The 22,057-nt window shown below is 47.5% G+C and overlaps 1 protein-coding gene and 1 pseudogene across 4 annotated transcripts; one reads left to right on the top strand and one right to left on the bottom strand.

Annotated features, from left to right (window-relative positions):
* Positions 1-223: 223 nt before the first annotated feature.
* On the bottom strand, positions 224-10,661 carry LOC135898314 (uncharacterized). 4 transcript variants are annotated; one of them, XM_065427197.2, is made up of 10 exons: positions 10,295-10,661; positions 9,106-9,166; positions 8,072-8,208; positions 7,384-7,456; positions 7,173-7,271; positions 6,765-7,106; positions 6,626-6,703; positions 6,491-6,547; positions 4,174-4,298; positions 224-800 (listed from the first exon to the last, which is right to left on the bottom strand). In XM_065427197.2, the coding sequence occupies exons 6-10, from the start codon at positions 6,802-6,804 to the stop codon at positions 648-650; spliced, it is 453 nt and encodes a 150-aa protein (XP_065283269.1). In that variant the 5' UTR covers positions 6,805-7,106; positions 7,173-7,271; positions 7,384-7,456; positions 8,072-8,208; positions 9,106-9,166; positions 10,295-10,661; the 3' UTR covers positions 224-647. The 4 variants fall into 4 exon arrangements, 1 of the variants encoding a protein (XP_065283269.1); XR_011514411.1 differs by lacking the exon at positions 224-800 and having other exon boundaries at positions 4,017-4,298; positions 8,062-8,208; positions 10,295-10,659; XR_011514412.1 differs by lacking the exons at positions 224-800; positions 7,384-7,456 and having other exon boundaries at positions 4,017-4,298; positions 8,062-8,208; positions 10,295-10,657.
* Positions 10,662-21,636: 10,975 nt separating this feature from the next.
* On the top strand, positions 21,637-21,813 carry LOC135898321 (U2 spliceosomal RNA; annotated as a pseudogene).
* Positions 21,814-22,057: the final 244 nt, after the last annotated feature.

Genomic DNA, 22,057 nt, shown 5'->3' on the forward strand with positions numbered 1-22,057 from the left:
CGTGCAGAGACAACCATGCTTCAGATAGACAGATAAAAGAGAAGTTGTGATTAATTATAGAAAGAAATGCTATGAAGCTGTCATAGATTTTTCGTAGACAACTAATACTAAAATGTATCAGCGATAACTAGGGAGTTTCATCACTGAAATATTTTTTAAGATCCTGACAAGAAAACATTCGTGTGTCACGAATTTCAGCGCTCCAGAAATCGACAGACACACATTTCAAATATGTAAAAAAGCATTTATCTCAAAGAAAAAATAACGAAAGAAAAAAAAACAGCAAACTGCCGTGACACACTATAAACATTATACACACACGAGACACTCCAAAAACTAGCTTTACACATAAACAAGAAAAAAGAGCCCTCAACTACATATTGTTCTTCCGCTCGACTAACCAACGCGACGTCACGAGCAAGCGAACGTTCTGACCCTCGCCAGTCGTGTCGGACCCCGGCCCAGCGTGGCAAAGGACGTTGGCCTGCGTGGTTTCGACACAGCGTGGGCGTCGACCTCTGACAAGAGCGATGAGGTTGTAGTCTTCCGCAGAGACCCGCGTGGCACCGGACGCGGTCTGGGCTAGTGGGCCGTTGTGCCGCTGACGTAGCCAGGCGATTTCCTTCGTGGCACAGGACGGCAACTAGTTACGGCAGCGTGGGGTTGGACCGGGGCCGCGGAACGAAGCCACGGCGACGCAGTCGAGGCTCAGGAGCTGGAGTCGTCGCTGGCCAGCTCACGAACGTCCCCTCCCCGGTCCGTGGTCGCGGAAGCTGCTGCCTCCCTTCTCCTGAGCACAGCTGGAGAAGCCACTGTCTTCCTTCACGACCACGCCGGCAATGCCGACGGGGTCAGCTCATAGATAACATAGTATACGACAGAGCGGACACTCCCATAGGCGCCTGTGGCCGACTTTAAGCCGACTTTGGCTCTCAGCGCGTCAAGCGGAATCGGCGAAACGCACCAGCCTCCAAGAAGCCGCCGCACTCTCGAATCTCGGAGGCCTTGATTTTCTTTCTTACGTTGAATTCATCGGGTAGTTTCATGCAGTCGTTTGCATGGCTGTTCATATTTTGGGAAGACCAGTGCACGAAACTGTGCGTGTCTTTACGCACACAATTTCAACTATAACAACACAACAACTGCAGCAAGTGGTAATGAGGGAGTACAGCTGTATTGTGCGAAATATGCTTCAAATGCATGCTGAAATTTATTGCTGTGCAATGGAGGTGCATACACACATGAAAATACAGCACAATATTTTATTCGTGAGGAACAATAAGCAAGACAGCATACACAAGACTATACATGAAGATATATACCTTGCAGAAAGCAAGCCATAAGAAAACGAATTATTGGCATGGTGGCAATAAACTGTTGCACAAGCAGAATAACACAACCGAGTAATGTTATACATGTCTGGATAATGAAAAAGTACACACATACAATAAATCTGCCACAATGTGGAGAATGCATTTGAAGCGAAAATGGGCTATAAAAATAAAATTGTCATTGTCCTGTACTTATAGGAAAAAGTAACAAGTAAGATGAGTTGCTTGACAAGAAAAAGTGACACACATCGAACCATTTTCATGCAAATAATGAGCAGCTAAACGCAACTACAGTTTATCCGAAATGATTGTAGCTGTACAGTTCACTGAAGCTTTCAGCCACAGCAGTCAGCAAGCATGCACATGAGTCACAGTACGATCGCGTACAGACAAAAAGTACTACAAGTAGAAAAACCGGCGATGTGTAAGCCTACACAGTTCTCACCTGCTTAACCATAACAAAGTAAAAGAAGTGGCACACGGATTAGCTGTATCACATTACGTGGAAATAACGTAAAATCGCTAGCAATTTCTTGCTCGTCCAAACAGTAAGATATTGCAGTTATTTAATACAAAAACACCCGTTTACAATTCTGTCACAAGGAACTCAAATTTAGCTTCTGCAGTGACACATTTGCCTCGTGGCGCAGCACATCTCTGATCACTGTTGACACCCGTTGCTTTTGCCGTTTGGCCAGTGAAGCTTTAAGTTGTCCATCTGCACGTAAACACTCCCAAAGACTCAATGAAAGAAATCTGCCTCACGACCAATGCACCGAGTGCAAGCAGACACTTTGTTATGTACGAACCTGCCCCAAACAAGGGTCCCACCTCTAACTTGTCAAGCTGCAAGCCAGTAAGTGACTGAAATCGAACTTTATAGGCTACAATTAATGAAACGAACATGCCAACATAAGCGTATGCGGCAGAACGTCCTTAAGATTTTTTCTCGACAGCCTGCCGAACAGAATTGAAACGTTATGCATGATAGCTTGTCATACGAAACGGCGCAGACACTACGCCAGTGTGGTACACTTTCAACAGTGGAAAGGAAGAGGGATTCCACCTCCTGGAACATTTCAAAAGCTCTGTCAGATGGAACAGTTAAATTCCCATACAATTTACCAGGGACATGATAAGACTTCAATAACATAAAGTACTTATGTGGTTGTGTCACCTTGCTCATCCTTGAGAATTCCTGAACAGTTTCAGCCCTTTTCACACTTTTCAAGAAAGTTTTTTGTGAAGCATCCAGCGACATAGTACAAAGCTGAATCATAAACTATGTGAGATTCCTTTATTGAAGCAAGTGTGTGCATATACTAAAGTGGAGGAAAGTCCTCCGGACGAGAAGGCTGTACATGATCGGCAAGCGAAGGGCTCCGCAACGAAAATGGGGAGAGCTCTTGAAAAAGTACAGATTTGCCCACTTTAACATTTGCTTTGTCTGAGAGTTTCATGATTTTCTGGACCATAATTTGTTTTAGACCACACATAAAGTGGGGGACAGTGGGATTCGTGTTGCACCCCTGTCTCTGCCTAATACAACTAAACATATTTTCCAAAGGGTCCTGTTGTAGCCACCTCGTAAGGAAGAAGCTGAAGCCGTACTTCTTTGAAAGCTCATCCCATAGCAAAAGAATTGCTTTTATAGTCACTTGCCGACCAGTAATTGTCTGTGGTTGCCGTCTGCCTTCAAACTTCCAAGTAACAACCCAATGAATGGCGGCCTCAAGAAAGTCTACTACCTCAGATTGCCCTTTCCTGGTTGCGTAACGCATTTTTTTGAGGATTTCTTTTTAAGCTGGAGCTGTTCAAGGCATGGAAAAGTTTATCCATTTTGTCGCAAAAATTCGCTGTGCAAAGCGCAGCGTCCGGAAGTTATTTGACATATACAAGTGCACTAATGGTGATGGAGACTGATGCACTCAATACCTGTGTTGCCCGTTTGACTGTCATATTATGGAATGGTTTCTGATAGATATGTCTCTCTGTTAACTTTGGCGCCAATCTAAGCCATAGCTCACGTGTCAAATGGTACAATTCAGTTATGTGCGCCCAGTTAACCTCATTTTGAATGTGCAGCTTGTGCATTTGCAGGTTGTTTCGTATTGTTTTCACAAGATGTGGTACATCAAAGATGAAGAATATACGATCTCCGTCAACAGTGAAAAACGGTTGCACCGCAGACACGCCAAGCTGTCGAGCTAAGCTCACATTACAGACTCCCTGGTCACATATGAGGGCTTCGACAGTTATTCCAATCTCCTTTAGTTGTTTAATAAGGGACATTATCAGGCAACACAGTTCTGACGATGGTGTTGAAGCATGGCCAATTGTGTAGGCAACTGGCTGAACCTATCTCTTAGCTATTCCAGAGAGCAGAATAACCATGGCTCGGTCTGCAATGGTTGAAGTGCGCTCAACACCATTGTCAGTGAATCCTTGCACAAGATCTTGGGTTGAATCATTGGCCAAATTTTTTTCAGCATCATCTCGTCAATTATCAGAGAACAGACACGATCCCGCTCACACCACGATCTTGTCGCCAACGAAATGGATGGCATTATTCCCGGAATTATTCCAGGTGTCATTTTCACGTTACAGAGCCACCTCCATATAGAGCGTTCTGTGGGCAAAGTTAGAAATGCAGAGAAATACCGATATGCTCGTGACCCACGAAAATGCAAGTGCAGTGCAAATTTCTTTATCCACTGGGCAAACCATCTTCCTTTGCCGTTTCCGTTAAGCTTAGCATGGCATTTTAGTAGCTCAAACATTTCATCTGTGACATGAGCCCGCATGACACCGAGTGCTTCATCAACTGTGGGGGGGTCTTCACCTGTCGTTTCTGCAGCCTGGCAATTGTCTTCTTATATTTGGAGACCTGCCCCTGAAGCCACCTGATGATGTCCTTTGGTCGACGGGTGTGCTTTGTAGCGAGCGTAGCGGAGATGCTTGCAGAAGCTAGATTGAAAGAGAAACAAAAAGGAAATAAACGTTTAGCAATAAATGAAAGTACAGTGGACTACTGAACATGAGTTATTAGGTTTGTTCGATTCACTTGCACTGCAGTGAACCAGTTGAGAACAGCGCATGAGAAGTTCCGAAATCTCTACAGTGCAGGCGTCACGTTTTGTCACACCAATGTTCATCAAGTGCATAAGCTTGAGAGGTCCTCAACCGCAAGCATGATCGGCTGCAGAGGTGCAAATATGCCCTGCGCCTGTGCAGACACAGCAAACGTGCATAAGCGGGGCTTCAACAGCGCGTGCGTGCGTGCACCCTGTCGTTTGCTGCTTCACACATGTACGTCTGTACCAAGTTGGCACCGACAGCAGAGAAGGCGCAGCAAAATCATGAATCGTCTCTGCACCTTTTCAAACGAATGACCTGATTCAGAGGGCGCTTTGCTGCTCCGCTGAAACAAACGGTAGGGTGCATCCTCTCGTGAACTGGTTCAGGCGAATCAGACAAATTTCGTTCACCCTTTATAGCACAAGTTTGCTCTCTTGTGTAACATGTGCTCAGATATTGTGTGCTCCACACAACCAGTTTCATGAAGCTAAACATTTCGACAGAATTGCCTGTCTGGTTGGGAAATTGTTTAGAACTTGAGACTGACTCCAACCAAATAACTGAATTTTATTAGCCCGACGTTTCGGAGCCCATTCGGCTCCTTCTTTAGGGGGTTGTTCTCTTCGGGGGGTGGCGGTGTGCCGCTTTTAAAGCGTCTTTTTTGAAGAAAGGAGAGGGGGGGGACACGGGAGGTGGGGAGACACTTCACAGACGGAAAGGTGGGGGGAACAAAAGGAAAGGGGGGCTGTGTTGTTGACCGCTTCCAAGGTGCTGCGATGACCAGTGCTGGGGGGAGTGCTCACGAGGGTGCCCTTGATGGGCCGCGGGGGGGGGGGGGGTTACAGGGTCGCGCCGACGTTCTGTGTTGGTGAAACAAGCGGGAGTCTATCTGGCTGTGCGTCCTTTTCTTCTTTTCGTCATGTCGCCAAGGCCATGGACATACACCGAGGGTGTATGTCCGAAACATCGGGCTAATAAAATTCAGTTATTTGGTTGGAGTCAGTCTCAAGTTCTAACCAGTTTCATGCATTCTTGCAAATATTGAAATCACAATAAGATTGGCTGAATGTGCAATATAGCGGTTGAAAATCACAAAAACAAAGAGTACACATGCAAAGCCTCGAAAGAACCTGTAGCGGGGCAGTGTCATGGATTAACGCTAAACAAAGCCCACCTTTCATGTGAAAGATAACCTGTCCTATTTTTTAAATCATCATGGTTATAGCAGCTGAAATATCGACCCACCAGATATGAAAATTTCATGCAAGCTTAAGAAATATTATGTCCCTCTAATATTTTTTTCTTTAGGATGTTGTCTTTTGTTCTTGGAGCATGGTTGCCCTCTTGTTACGTCGAGCATAGAATTTATTTTTTTCCTATAGTGATCACAATAACGAGCCTAATAAGAAGTTGCCTAACAATGCAAATTTCACCACCGAATTTGTTTTGCGACAGCTAAGCTCTGCTCCTGTCTAACAAAACACATAACCAACTCAATGCTGTATCACATATGACGCAGCAATTTATGCTTGTCACATACAGCGACCAGAATCTCTCATTCCAAACATCACAGCGGAGTGACAAAGCCAGCTCCCTGCTACTTTTCCCCGAATACTTTATTGATTAGGCATGTAACCAGTTCACGAACCATCTGCACAGTGTACAGCCAATTGCTGGCATGCATTTATTGAGAAAAGAAACATTTCAAATATTTTCTGTCACCTGCTACAAGGGACATTAAAACACACTATGTGATAAGAGATTAAAATCTAGCACCACTAGGCACTTCCAAAAGAGAAAACCCTTGATTATTACACCACACCTGCAAACTTCCTCGATGCAGCTGCTGCTTTGTCAATAGTGTATTCTGTTCTCGTACACTGACTGTCAAGTTACTTCGCACAAAACATTGACTGAAGGCCGAGAAAGGCAAAACTTTACAGCAGGAATTCTGTGATGCAGTTAACAACATGCAAAACTGGTATTCGTCAGGCCAGTTAAAAATGTGCATGAGGTAATGATGTCCATGACTATTCCTTATTTATGTTGCAAAGTAAATGTATTCAGGTAGTTATACTCACAAGACAGTTCCCAGGGACTTGTACTTCGCCTTTTGTAGCTGGCACATGGAGCTGGTTCTGCAATACCACCACAAGAAAAAAAGGAAAAGGACAATTAGACATGGAAACAACTGGCAGCAAGAAATAATCTCTCACCATCAAGTGCAGTGCATCGAGTCTTTGCCACAGCTTCTAAAGGGCTCCGGCTCTCGTGTTTGTCCCTCGGATGTGGTTCTGCAAAGGAAAAAAAAAGATTAGGAACATAAGCAGCTGGGAGTAAAAAAAAACCTCCCACCATCAGATGGAGAATAATATAGTGATTCCAGGCACTCCATAGGACTTTGGTTGTCGTTGCCGTCGCGTACACTCGAAGAATGCTGCAGAGATTCCACACACTCCACAGGACTTTGGTTGTCATTGCCGTCGCGTACAGTCGAAGAATGCTGCAGAGATTGCACACACTCCACAGGACCTTGGTTTTCATTGTCATCACAAACAGTTGGAGAATGCTGCAGAGATTCCACGCACAGCACAGGACTTTAGCTTTCATTGTTGTCGCATACGGTTAGAAATTGCTGCAGATATTGCAGGCACTCCACAGGATCTCGGTTTTCATTGTCGTCTCCTACAGCTGTTCCTGCGATTGCCACAGAAATACCCGAGTTAAACATGCTGCAGTGGATATGAAATGAATACTTCTTACCATGTGGCAAAATTTCTGCAGGCTCTGCAACACAATCAAGAGGCTCTGCAGTGTGTAGAGGCTGTGAACCACTTGTCCATGAGCTTGATGCTTGGACATCTATAAATCACATAAATGCCGAAGTTGCCATTGTCAAGGAATTTTCTGTCTACATGGTCGCCATGCATGCAATTGCTGCGTCAAGCACCAAGACTGATAGGGGTTCCTTAACCTCAAGTCTGACACAAGGCCACATTGTGCGAGTGCCTGAAGGGGCGGACCTGCTTCTTGAAGTGACAGTGGTTCTGCGTGCAAAAACATTTGCGTGAGGTAGGTTGCCCTACCATTACACATCATTACTGCGTGTCACAAAACAGCCGGTATCGCCACACCAAGACAATAAAGGTGAAAGTTTTGTGAAGAGTCAGAAGAAAATAACGGAATAGAACGGGTGAGGAAAACACAAGGCTCAATGAATATCTCAAGTCTGGCAGGCAACATTTTTAAATTAATAGAAAGTCTACAAGTACCTTGGGTTCTTTTATTGGGTACTTTGACGACGCTGAAATATACCAAATAGGTTATTGCATGCACTGTGATCAAACCACATGACCAAACTTCAGTGGTCATATAGGCAATGCCTCCAAAGAAGCATGCAGGAGCAGACTGGGTTATTATGACAGCCTCATCCCACCAAAACCTACTCATGCCCATGAAGTCTGCACAAGAACAGGGCAGTCAATGCAAACAAATTGTGTTTGGTAGTTCTAAAACAGATCGGACAGAAAGCTAAACTGACACACAAGAAACTGGTGCACAGTACATACATGTATTTGCAAGCTGCTGAATTAACACTACAAAACATTGCATGCAATGCTGCAGATTTGTCTGCATACGAAAAAAATTTCACCATGACTTGCCATGATCCATCACTGTCTTCATGGGCAGGAAAGCTGCACTGCAGTCACCAGCCCGGATTGTCCAGGACCAATTGTCGATCATGCTGTTAAACATTTCACTGGCGACACATCCCAGATGGGCTCGATGACAGACAGGACTGGACAAGGCAAAATACCAATGCAGTGTAGAACAAAGCACAGAGCATTCAGTGGCAATGTACATATGTTCACAGGGATTCAATGTGTTAAACATGAAAAGACAGCACATCGACAAAAAGGTTGGTGGCTTGGAACATCGCGCCACCTGGGCCAACATAACCTTGTCAAACAACAAAACACACACTAAAACGGACACACATCATTTAGCAGGTGTACTGGCAGTTTAGTAACTTCATCAACACTTAGAAGAATGTGGCTTGTGCTATAGTCAAAAGAAGCTTAGGACCAATCAGTAAGGTTTGTGAACCTATTAGAGAGGCACATATGACACTACTTCCTGTAAAAATATGTGAACACATATAGAATACATAACCTCACAAAATTAAGTTTCCCTGGGCCAATGTGCTAGCGGGGGGGAGGGGAGTTAAAATATGCTCACAGGGTTTAAATATGTTAAACATGAAAAGAGCACATCCATAAGGAAGTTGCCGGCTCTAACATTGCGCCAACAAGAAAACCTTTGGTTAAACAATAAAACACATGAGAGGGACACACACACATCATTTAGTGAGTATACTGGGAGTTTAACAATTGCATTAACACAAAGAATGCGGGTCGTGCCACAGTCGAAAACAAGCTTACGTCTAATCAGTAAGGTATGTGAACCTATTAGAGGGGCACATATGATACTACTTCCAGTGCAAATATGTGAACACATAGAATGCATAACCTTACAAACTTAAGTTACCCTGGGCTATCATGACGTGCCAACGTATCAGCGGTGGGGGGGGGGGGGGGGCAGTAGGAACTGCCCTTTTCGTCAATTTTGTCCGGCCAGGGTCCATAAAGCAGTGTACTGCGAAGTGTTCACTGCACACACAATATCTATTACTCACTGCTGAAGCTGGCTTTGAAAGAAGGTCCTCTCGCCCGGAATACTGCAGCCATATCCTTGCACTGGGGAAAGAAAAAAATATTGATTAGCAAAGGAGTCATGCTTTACATATCATTCTGGGCATTTTCTCTGGAAAGTTTAGTATTAATGACATTTGCAGACATAATCACCGAGCAGAATGCTATTAATATAAATTATCAAGTCGAAAAGTGCCCGCTTAGTGCAGTTTTAGCTTTTGACAGAACTGTAAAAGTACGCACGACTAAACTAAAGTAACTGGTCAAATCTGGAAGTTCGATAAGTAGAGCAGCATTTATAAGGTGTATAGCTTCAATGTAACTGTGTTAGACGCTTGCAGTCAATGTGCGTCATGTAGTGTGAAAGCTTTTGACGATTTACATCATGGGGCGAAACACGAGTATGCGTGCACAATGATTAATACCGTAAGGAAGAGCTAGCTTATGAGGGTAACAAGTTACAGCTCCAAGAAATGAACATAAAAGACCGCCTGTCATCCCGTAGCAGCCAGAAGAACCTAATGCCAGGCTGCCTCTGTGTCCTGCCGTTGTTCCCACACCATTTCACACAGCAGTACTTGCCGTAGCAAACACCTCCCGACCGCATGACCAGACAAAAGAGATTTTTGATCACGGCTTCTCTCCCTGCTCTGCAACGGCCTGTTCCGACTAGTCAAATTACACTGCTCATCCCCCAAAGCATTCAGGCACAGTTGTCGCAACAACAACAACAAAAAAAAACTTTTCTGAGGGACGTCCACGCAAAAACAAACGGCGACGCCAAGCCTGCGTATCCACGCCGGAACGGATATTCAAAAGGACAAATGCCATTACTTTAGCTAACATAGCAACGGAGTTAAGCGGTCCTCCGCTTTCACTGTTAATTCCCAAGAAATGTCGGAACATTGCAAATATAGTCCGTAAGCTTAACATCACGCTGAGAAGCGTGTCCAGCAGAAGCTTTGCGCAAACGCAAGCAACTCAACAAGCGTTAAATTTTCACAAGTGCAAAGAAGGAAATAATCTTTACGCCAAATTTCACATCGCGACACATTCCCACGATGAAACATTGTTAACAACGCTCTACCGCACAGTCACAGGTTACAGAATAGCGAGCGTCGTAACGGAATACAAAAGGTTTAACACATTCAAAAGAACAAACTTTGGTCTTACCAAGAAACGGCGGCAAAGAAGCAGCAGGAGCACCTGGCAGAAGACAAACCCAGGAGCGATCGCCGTATCAAGCCCATTTTATAGAGGTGCAAGCCACAGCTACAGGGATGACGGGGTGTTCGCACGGCGTGAACCACGCCAGCACCACGCCATCGCCGATCACGCCATTTCCGTGGCCATAGAGTTTAGTGAGCAAAGCTATGACCGTGGCCGAAGGGGTGTTGAGTCCCACTGCGAGCCACTGCGAGCCACGTCCACAGCCCCAGCCATCTCCGCCTGCAACGCCAGCAATGCCGTCAACAATACCAGCTCATGTCCGCCTGCCCCGTCTCCTTTTCCTTAATTTGTTCTTTTCTCTCGCGCTTCACGCACTTCACGTGCTTCTCGCCTGCGGGTACCTTCTCCGTTTCGTCGACCGGCGTCTTCGTCTTTTTCACATTGTGATAGAGATCTTGCCGGTGACTCATGACATCTTGCGCAGGTTTAAGATACGCAGCCGCAAACACTAGTAAGCTGGGTGAAAACAGCAAGATCACCCACACTAGAAATACGGTAGGCATGGCTGTAATCTGTATTTCTCGCCTTGATTACGCAGTGGTCTGTCCAGAGGTGTTTCCAGCCTCTTGCTTTTTTCAGTTCAAGAGCTTGTGCGAACAGCCGCTTCCTTTCTTGCGTGATATGTTCGTTTACATATAAGGGCTTCTGATCCATTTATAGGAATACAAGGGTCGCAGTGGTCAAGCCAGCTTTGCGTGCCTTCTTCACGAACTCGGATTTTTTTCTTCTCGAGGGCAACAGCGTGCAATAATATTTGTTTCTTTTTTGGCTGGTACACTATGTGCGGCATCAACATCCTCAGGTGCAATTTTTCATCCTATAGCATCACCCATAGACTGAACAACCGCAAGACAGCTTTCACCTTTGGTTGCAGGGACACCTTTTATTTCTGCTGTTAGATATGGAGCTGTTTCCTGCGCCTACTTCGAGTTCCCCCAGACCACATCGAATCGCAGCACATTCCAGAGGAGCGCTCGAGCAAACAAGTTCACGTGCAAACAAGTTCGTAAGCCGCCGGTAGCTGTTCTCTGCTTGACTCTTCCAGAAAGCGAGGGGATAGCACGGCACTGTTGGAAGTAAAGTGGGTGCCAAACCAAGACGGCGGTAATGCGCCGTGACAGCCGGACGTGCCAGGAAGGCCCAAGCCTACCCCTCTTCGCCTTTGAAGAAGGCATCTGCCACCACTGCGGAGCCGTACCACCGGGAGCAGGTGGGCCCTCGTACAATGGAGCATGAGTGCCCCCCCCCCCCTTCTCCACCTTAGAAGAAGTGCATTGCAAGTCAGCGAGGCAAGACCGCAGAGAGCCGCCGGGTGTGACACCGCGACACGGGCGCCAACGATTGGCCGAAAATGGCGTCATCTGAGCGGACTCTCCCATTGGTCAAACATGACGCGACTTCCAGTGCTCGAAGGGTTTATAAGAAGCATTCAAGAGAGACCAGAGCATTCCCTGATTCCCTGATTGACCTCTCTCGAACTTCTTGCCGCGGGCCGCATCGTCCGAGTTGCTGCTGGCCCGTAATGACTGTACGACTGTTACTTGACTCTCACCTCTCTGTATATAATGTAAAATAAACCCTCCCAAGTTTTGGTTTCATCCCGAAGTCCGTCCTTCAACCCCTACACTACATGATTTAGTCGGGAGAACTGTTACAGTTAAGAAACCCTGCGTGCCAAGTTACCATTTTTGTCTTTCAGAGCCCTGTTTTCAACAGCAAGATTGGTATTCTGCTTCTTAACCATCTCGAAAAGTTCATTGAACATGTTAAGGCTGTCACGCACCACAGCAACCTCAGCGCGTAAAGCGTTCATTTCGTTTGCCAACTCAGCATTGGTCGGCATTGTGTGAACAGCACAAAATTTCGCAGCAGCGGCAACTGTATACACAGAGAAATATATGGTTGGAAAGCAAAGGAAAAAAAAAGACCAACCTAGGGCAAAAGTAGTAGTAGATTGGCGACTTTCTCGCGACCACTACCGCTGCTGCCAAAAGTGAGAAACAGTGCCAACGATGCTTGCTTGTATGTTGGAACTTGGCCGGTAGGGGACAGACGCAGCAGACCAGTCACTGTCGTGACGAAGTGGTCGGCTGGGCACTGCACGTGCAAATGTGATAGCCTTTCCTTGCTTCACCTTGTCGATTAAATTGTTCCGTTTATGCTGTCCTCTGGCGAAAATAGGAGTAGATTAGCGACTTGCTCGCGACCGCAACCACTGCTGCCAAAATGGACAAAAGTGATAGCATCTCAGCTGCACCGACTCCGAGGTCATTCTTGATTGTTGTTCGCAGCCCCATTAGTACTAAGGGTAGCCTTTCGAGCGAGGCGATAAATGACGCCTTCAGTTGATGGTGGAGACGCTCGACCATGCCGTTCCACTGCGGGTGGTAAGCAGTGGCGTTATGCAGGCTCGTTCCGAGTAGTCGCGCAGGGCAAAAAAAATAAGCTTTGGAATTGTCGGCCTCGGTCAGTAGTTATTTGCAAAGGACCACTGTACCGCGACACGCACGTAGCAACAAATGCTTCCGCCACTGTTTCGGCCATTATGTCTTGCAAACGCATCGCCTCAGGCCACTTTGAGTGCCGGCCGACACATGTGAGGAGGTACCTGAAAGCTTGGCAGCGCGGAAGAAGCCCCACCAAGTCTAAATGCACGTGATCACCTAGCTCAGTGGTGGTCGAAATGGCTGCACCACTGAACGCGTGTGCTGGGTAACTTTAACGGCTTGACAGGCTTGGCGGCTTGTTGTCCACCTTGGAACAGCTCTGTTGATTCCTGGCCAGGCGAAGTGGTGTGTGAGAAGCCTCTATGTCACTCTGATGCTGGGATGGCTTAGCTCGTGCAGTGAATTGAATATTAGCTGCCGAAACTGATAGGGTACGAACGACGCGAGGAGACTTTCCCGCGAAGGCGAACCCTTTTGTGCCTTGTTTAGGTGCAAGTTTTGCCAGCCAGTTGCGACAGCGTCGTCAACTTTTCCTAGAACGCCACCGCAACCCTCTAGCCACACGGCGTCACTAAGTCTACTGGGTCCGAAGGACAGTGCGCCAGGTCTCCACTGTTAGGAATGGCCTGCCGAGGTGGCAACATGCAAGTTTTCTCAGCCAGCTGCAGCTGCGAGCTTCCCCGAAGAGAACTATGGAAACTTACCACAATTGCTGGGGGGGGGGGGGGGGGGAGGACTCATTTCGTAGGGATATCGAGGTGCCGCTTCAACACCCCCCCTCGGTGCCGTTATGGCTAAACGCCATCGGCGGACCAACTATTGTTACTGAACCCGCCACCGCTGATCTGGTCTGCTGTGAGCAAGGGAGTTCCCGAAGGAATGTATCTGGCGGGAACGTCGCACGCGCCTTTCAAGACGCAAGACAATGGAGAACCGGGGGCCACGCGGCGGAGGTCAGCTTGGTGAATAAGAGGCGCCTCCTTTGGTCAAGAAGTGAGCCCCGAGTTCTGCGAAGCCCGTCTGGCCTCGGTGGGGGCAGTGAAAGCTGTTCGTACGTGTGTGTAAGCCATCCCGCTCAAAGGCGGCTCGGATGCGATGACATCGAACTTTTTTGTTGTTTATAAGCAGCTGTTTGGCGCTGCTAGTGTGTGCTCGTCAGCGTTCTCTGTGCTCGTGATCGTGCTCGTGAGCCAGGCACGTACCCAGGACTTTCTTTCGGGGGGGGGGGGGCACCACCTCAATCATCATCATCATCATCATCATCATCTTTTACGTCCACTGCAGGACGAAGGCCTCTCCCTGCGATCTACAATTACCCCTGTCCTGCGCCAACCGATTCCAACTAGCGCCCGCGAATTTCCTAATTTCATCGCTCCACTTAGTGTTTTGTCGTCTTCGATTGCGTTTTCCTTCTCTTGGTACCCATTCTGTAACCCTAATGGTCCAACGGTTACGTAACAGGCGCATTACATGACCTGCCCAGCTACATTTTTTTTCCTTCTTGATGTCAAATAGAATATCGTCTATACCCGTTCGCTCTCTGATCCAAACCGCTCTCTTTCTCTCTCTTAACGTTATGCCTAGCAATATTCGTTCGATCGCTCTTTGCGCGGTCCTTCACTTGCTCTCAAGTCTCTGCCCCATATGTCAGCACTGGCAAAATGCACTGATTGCACACCTTACTTTTCAATAATTATGGTAAGCTTCCAGTCAGGAGCTGGCAATGTCTGCCGTATGCGATCCAACCTATTTTTACTCTTCTGTGAATTCACTTCTCATGATCAGGGTTCCCTGTGATTAATTGACCTAGGTAAACGTACTCGTTCACAGTCTCCAGTGGCCGACTGGCGATCCTGATCTCTTGTTCCTTTCCTCGGCTATTTATCATTATCTTCATCTTCTGCATATTAATATTCAGCCCCACTCTTACACTCTCCCTGTTAAGGTCTCCAATCATTTGTTGTAACTCGTCTGCATTGTTGTTGAATAGAACAATGTCATCGCCAAACCGAAGGTTGCTGACATATCTGCCGTCGATCTTTACTCCTAAACCTTCTCAGTTTATAGACAGTATCCCTGTCTGACCCCTTTCTCTATAAGTATCTCCCTGCTTTTCTTGTGTAGAATTAAGGTAGCTGTAGAACCTCTGTAGATATTCTTACGCGAAGGACGAGTCAGTAAGACGAGAAACTATTTACAGATTATATTTACAACAACGGTTGCAGCGCTGACTGGTTAGATTCACAGCGTGAGCCCAGTTCGTACTTCCTCCTCTTTTCTGGAGTGATGGCGCCCACGTGCCTCATTCAAACACACAAATACCACACGCATGTAGCAATATTTTCCAAGCTTTTTACGTAAGCGTTCTGTACTCCTTGATTACGTAGTGCCTCTATGACTGCAGGTATCTCTACTGAATCAAATGCGTTTTCATAATCTATATAAGCCACATAGAAACGCTTATTGTATTCTGCAGATTTCGCAATAACCTGATTGATGGCATGGATGTGATCCATTGTAAAGTATCTCTTCCTGAAGCCAGCCTGTTCCCTTGAATGACAAAATCCAGTGTTGCCCTTATTCTATTGGAGATTATTTTGATAAATATTTTATCTAATACTGAGAGCAAGCTAATGGTCCTATAATTTTTAAATTCTTTAACGTCTCCTTTTTTGTGGATTAGTATAATGTCTGCATTCTTCCAGTTTTCTGGGATCCTTGCAGTCGATGGACACTTCGTATAAGGAGGCGCCAGTTTTCCAAGCATTATGTCTCCTCCATCTTCGATTAAATCGACTGTTATTCCACCTTCTCCTCCCGCTCTTCATTGTTTCATGTCTTGCAGGGCCCTTCTGACCTCATCGCTCGTTATAGGAGAGTTTCTGTATCCTGTTCATTACTGTTTCTAAGTGAGGTATCGTGACTCCTCTGGGTACCGTATACAGGTCAGATTAGAATTTTTCCGCTGATTTTACTATATCTTCGAGATTGCTGATGATATTATCCTTCTTATATTTTAGTGCATACATCATGGTTTGTCCTATGCCAGGTTGTTTTTTACTGATTTCAGGCTGCGTTAATTTTTTACGGCTTCTTCAGTCTTTCTCATGTTACAGTTTCGAATATCAGTTATTTCGCCTTGTTGATCAGTTTTGACAGTTCCGCGAATTGCGTAACGCTGTGCGGCCGCCAGTCCCATACAACCGCATAGAGCGCAGGACTCTGCGATTCTAGACGTACTGCGGTCACCGCGAAAGGTTAGAAAAACACCCACATAAGCACAGCAGAGAAGTGGCTACTTGAGGTGGTTCGACCGATAACTGTAGAAGCGTCATTTAAAACAAGTGATTGTTCTCCACTTCCGGCGTCGTTTTCTCTACTTCCTTTTTAAATAAAAAGATGTTGATCCATAAATATTCTCATAAACGACGGTTGACCTTTTTATTATTCGCTTTTCCTTGCAGTTTGGTTGTTCCCTTGGCTCTCTCCTTTAGTAGATCGCTCAATTTCTCAACTTCTTGCGATTTTTGTTTCCAGTTGCCAATTTTGCAGGAGAAGTGCTATACAATTAGGGAAAAACAGACGAGGTAACGGGCGACAGTCATCTTGCTTATGAGTTTAAGGGTTATTGCAGGGTTTCATGATGGACGCTCGTTCACATTATTTTATTTCCCACCTTATCTAAACCATATCACGTGTATATGGTTCCGGGCATCTGCCAGCGTCGCGGCAAGCCGTAACTCAAGGAAATAATGAAGCAAAGGGGAAAATTAAACGCAATTGGCATTTTCTCCAGGCGCAACTCGTTCCACGAGAGTACAGACCAGCTGAGTAACAGCCGCATCCCTTTTCTGATCAGCCTAAACGAAGAAGGTTGAACTAACAAAAGCAACAGCTATGCGCGTGACGGTTGAATAGGTGGCGACAACTGAACGCATCTCGAGTTAATCGCGCGGGTGCGGAAACTATGAGAAAACTGTCATTCGCATTACAAGAGATGCCGCTAACTACCGCCATCTTAAAGGAGTGAAAAAGGCAGCATAATGCTGACTAATGAATAGCTGCCAAGTCTCAACATTGACCTGGTGGCGCTTTAGGAATGTGTGAGGAGTGGTGGCGTGGGTTGGGGGGGGGGGGGTGTATACCACTTGATTTCGGGGGGGCGGGCCGCCCCCCCCCCCTGGGTACGTGCCTGGCCTCTCCCATACTTCTCCAACTACCCCGGTCATGTAGCAATTGTGGTCACGTTGTCCCTGCAAACTTCTTAATGTAATCCGCCCACCCTAACTTTCTGCCGCCTCCGGCTACGCCTCCCTTCCCTTGGAATCCAGTCCGTAACACTTAATGACCATCGGTTACCTTCCCTCCTCATTACATGTCCTGCCCATGTTCATTTCTTGTTTTGGATTTCACCTAAGATATCTTTAATTCGCGTTTGTTCCTTCACCCAATCTGCTCTTTTCTTATCTCTTAACGTTTCACCCATCATTCTTCTTTCCATAGCTGGTTGCGTCGTCCTCAATTTAAGCAGGACCCTTTTCGTAAGCCTCCAGGTTTCTGCCCCATACCTGAGTACTGGTAAGACACAGCTGTTATATACATTTCTCTTGAGGGATACGAAGATTGGCGCTCACACAGCCAGCTTCTCAGTCTGCCGCACGCTCTTCCGCCATGGACACGGTGGAGGCCCCTCCCAAGATGGTTGCAGTGAGGCGCCGCGCTCTGGATGACTCAAGGGGAGACGAGAGGGTAGAACTCCTGTCTGATCTCAAGAACGCCATTTCCAACATACAGACAGGTCTCTCTCACGTACAAGAAATGGTCGCGCACCCTCAGCTGGGCCTGGTCGCACTCAGCGCTAGAATACTTAGGCTGGAGGGCACCAGCCACGGATCTTTGCCAAGCACATCTACAGCACACGTCCCAAAGTTGCACAGCGTCATTGCCTCACCGACGGAGGGTGCCATTCTGAATGCGGCACTTTCGCAATCCATCGCCAAGCCCAAACATGGATAACGGAAATAATATCATAACAATGTGGCAGTGGAATTGCACAGGGTTCGTCAGCAAACGGGCAACTCTGCAACCCATCAAGCTCCCCGGTTTTCTGGCGGTAGGTTCCACTGAAGGAGGAAGGGGGGTCGCTACCTTGGTCAGAAAAACGTTCACGTGCCTTCAGCGAGACTTTGGTCCTACGGACAATGGGGTCGAGTACGTCATGGCCGAACTCCTTGTCGCCCCCCCTAAACAGTGCTTAAGAAAAAACAGTGTCTTCATACTCAATGTTTAATGCAGACCCAGCGTTCACAGAGCCAGGCCTGGTGGTATTCTCAAGAAGGCCGTGCATTTGGCCGGCTGTCAGCTTCTAGTCGTCATGGGAGATTTTAATGCCCAGCATCAGGCGTGGGGCTTTTGTACCTGGACGAAGAAGGGTAGAGAAATATGGGACGCGACAACGGAGGAAGATCTTAGGCTGATAACCGATAGACTTTCCAACCAGGAGAGGGAACTCGGTGTGCCGAGATACGAGTCTGGATCTTACCTTTGTCAAGAACCTGGAAAACGCCAAGTGGACCAACACAGCCATCTACCTCGGTAGCGATCATTGCACCATCGAAGCGGTGATCAAGGCTGCCCGTAAAAAAACGAGGACCTTTAGGTTCACTGACTGGGACGATTTCCGAGCCAACTGCTTTGAACGCGTCCTTAACAAGGATATGGACCTAGACTCTTGGTACGACGAGATAAAGAAGGATGCGGCTAGAGCCACCAAGGAGGTGACAACCGATCTGGAGGTGGACATGATGGACAGTAGGCTCGCGCATCTATTGGAAGCCAAGCAGGCACTGCTCGCGAGATGGAAGACTCAGCGCCATAACAAAAGACTACGCAAGAAAATTTCCGATATAAACAAGGTGATAGAGGCTCATTGCAAGGTACTATGCAAGCAGCAATGGGACGAGCAGGGCGACTCGGCGGAGGGCCAGCTCAAGAACGGTAAATGCTGGGGTCTCCTCAGGCACCTACTGCACGATGGCAACACCAAGTCCAATCAGAAGAGAGCTTTGGCGAAAGCTGTCCATTTGGCCACCGACTTGACTCCAGATGAGGCGGTCACGGAGCAGCTCATAGACAAGTACCTGGCGGCCACGGACGATCCGGTGTCCCCCCAGTTTCCCGAGTACGAAGGGATGACGTACCATCTATGGACAAGGATATTATCGTGGCTGAGGTCAAGCGGGTTCTCGCATCCCTCAACGGCAGATCTGCCCCTGGGCCCGACGGGATCACCAACAAAATGCTCAAGCATCTCGACGACGACTCACTCGAGTTTCTTACACACAAGATGAATGAAATCTGGTCCAGCGGCCTCATTCCCAAGAGCTGGAAATCAGCCTACACAGTGCTCATACCCAAGCCAGGTAAGGCGCCGAGCATCGACAATCTAAGGTCCACCTACCTGACGTCGTGTGTTGGGAAGATGGCCGAGCACGCCATGCTTAACCGCCTCACTCACCATGTCGAGTCTAATGAATGCTATACTCACAACATGATGGGCTTTCGGCCGGGGCTTTCGACTCAGGACGCCATGAGACTGATCAAGCACCAGATCATTGACTCTACCTCCGCCGACACTAAGGCAATTCTCGGCTTGGATCTGGAAAAGGCTTTTGACAACATATCGCATGCCTTTATTCTCAAGAGCCTGACAGAGTGTAACGTCGGCAAACGGGTGTATAATTTCGTGCGCTCCTTCCTTTCCTCGAGGTCCACTATACTCAAAATTGACGAGTTTTTGACACACGAAATTCAGCTTGGACCAAAGGGAACACCTCAGGGGCGGTGATCTCCCCCACGCTGTTCAACATCTCCCTGATCAACCTGTCGAGGGCCTTGAACAAAATACCGAACATTAACCACACGATCTACGCGGATGACATCACCATCTGGTGCTCCAGCGGATGTGAGAGTCAGGTCGAGGGTGCTTTGCAAGAGGCCATCGATGTGACGGAGCGGTATCTTATCTCCACGGGGCTAAGGTGCTCGCCCGCTAAATCCGAGCTCTTGCTCTACAAGAAGAGGCCCAGAGGCGGTTCTCACCGGTCCTGGATGCCAGCAACAGAGAGCCACATTACGTTATTCACCGGTAAGGGCTCCCCAGTACCGCGGATAGGCACTATCAGGGTCCTAGGAATGTTTATCGAGCCGAACGGGGCCAATGGAGCAGCCCTCAGATGCACTTGTTCCAAGACCGAACGCGCCCTGGGCCTGATCCGAAGAATCGCCAACAGGTACCGCGAAATCGGGGAGGACAATCTTATCCGGATTATCCATGCCTTCGTGCTATGCCACCTCTCTTATTCAGGGGCTATGCACAACTGGCTCGTATCGGAGCGCAACAAGATCAATGCCCTAATCAGAAGGGTCTTCAAGCTTGCCCTCGGCCTTCCCATCCGAACCCACACAAAAGACCTCCTCAATTTGGGAATTCACAACACGTTCGAAGAAATCGTTGAAGCCCAAGAATTTTCCCAGTGTGTCAGACTCTCCGGTACCCCAGCGGGCCGAGCCATAGTTGGCAAGCTGGGACGTAACCCCATGGTCGTCAGTCTCGAAGCTGTGAAGCTGCCGAACGGCGTAAGATCCAAGATTTACATACACCGGATGCCACGCAATATGCATCCCACCTACAACGAACGACGAAGACGAGCCAGGGGTAAAGCTCTGCTCGCCAGTGCCCGCTTGAACAAGCACCGAACATGCTTCGTACGTTCAAGAAGAGGCCTTCTCCTCAGTGGTCATCGACTGTGATTCTAAAATCCTTAGCTGCGCTACCATCCGCACTTCTAATTCCAGCGTTGCAAAGCAGGTTGCTATTGCTCTTGCATTGACGGACAGTGTGCATGACACCATTTATTCAGATTCATTCGTTCCATGGAATATCCTTCAGCCCTGCCACACTGAAGACCACGCACCCTCGAGCTCGCGCCACCCTTGCCTATGCCCCTTGAGTGAGGGAGGCCTTGGTACATGTTCTGGGAACCTATGAATTGAATGCCGCCTACATTTCGGCCTACTAGTAGCAGAACGAACTAGTAGATGTGAAGAGAATGAAGAAGCGAAAGAGTCAAGAGAGGAAAGGCAGAGAGGTTCACCAGACGCGCCTGCGGTTTGCTCTACCTTGCATTGAGGGAAGTGGTATACGGATGAGAAGAGAAAAAGAGAGAGGACACAGAGAGAGCACAGTTTCGCGCACTTTTAAAGGTTCGCACCGAGACTACACACGGTCGCCAAGACTTGGTGGACTGTATGCAGAATACCCTGCGAGAATCACGACTACCTTTATACATCGGCTAAAGTAGTAATTTTGAAACAACAAATCTATGATGTCCAAGAGAAGAATTAGATACGATTCGGAAGTGAAAAAAGAATGTCGCTTTCAATGCACCTGCGGAGCACGTGGCAGTCAAAATATGCCATTTACCGAAACATGGCTTCCATTATTGCCAAGGAAACTAGATTTGAAGGCGGTACCCGAGTCCTTTGCTATCGAGACTAAATAAAAAAAGAAAGAAATCGTGAGCCACTCGACTCTGTGACGGTGGATGACCAGCGAAGCTGCTTACCACACTACACAGTAATGACGCATAATTTTGGACATAGGTGCGGACTCATTTAGCGCGATTTTTATATACATTCGCGTGGACGAAGGGACCGCCGCCACGAGGAGCCGGAGCAAACTGCGTGACGTTTTGACGTGACCGCCACCACGGCAGAGCGGAAAGAACGGAGATACGCAAGCGCTTGGAACGCCGACAGGGGGCGGTGCGAACGTCAAGCGTGGCCGACGCGGGTCAAAGTATCTGCTCTTATCAGCTTCATATCTGATGCGGGTTGTATTTGGACCCGAGATATTTAACTTATTTTTGCAAGTTGGCGAAGTGCTTGAATCCTGCTTCACCCCGCCGCGGGTCGGTCTGCTATTGCGCCATCTTTGGGATCGGCCCACAGTTTTCAGTCTACGGGCATCCATCCACTAGATACCAACCATGTACAGCTTCACACTAAAACGACAAAAAAAGAGGGAAAGAAACATGCTGAATCGCAACTTTGGCAATCTTATGCCTGCATACGACGAATGCCGTCGTTTGAAGCAGTTCGTGTTCTGAACAAGGCTTCTATAGGGAAGCCTGAAGGTCTAGTGCTTATTAACACATTTTGATGGGCGTCCTTTCTTTTTCTTCCAACATGAACTCCA

The sequence above is a fragment of the Dermacentor albipictus genome, chromosome 5 (assembly GCF_038994185.2).
Source record: "Dermacentor albipictus isolate Rhodes 1998 colony chromosome 5, USDA_Dalb.pri_finalv2, whole genome shotgun sequence".
Taxonomy (NCBI): domain Eukaryota; kingdom Metazoa; phylum Arthropoda; class Arachnida; order Ixodida; family Ixodidae; genus Dermacentor; species Dermacentor albipictus.

Coding starts and splice junctions, on each gene's coding strand:
- LOC135898314 (XM_065427197.2), bottom strand. CDS start 6,804: ATGGAGTGCCTGGAATCACTATATTATTCTCCATCTGATG. Junction 4,299..6,490: donor AAGTCCCTGGGAACTGTCTT/GTGAGTATAACT, acceptor CTTTCAATCTAG/CTTCTGCAAGCATCTCCGCT. Junction 801..4,173: donor CCAGGCTGCAGAAACGACAG/GTGAAGACCCCC, acceptor TGGCTTCTCCAG/CTGTGCTCAGGAGAAGGGAG.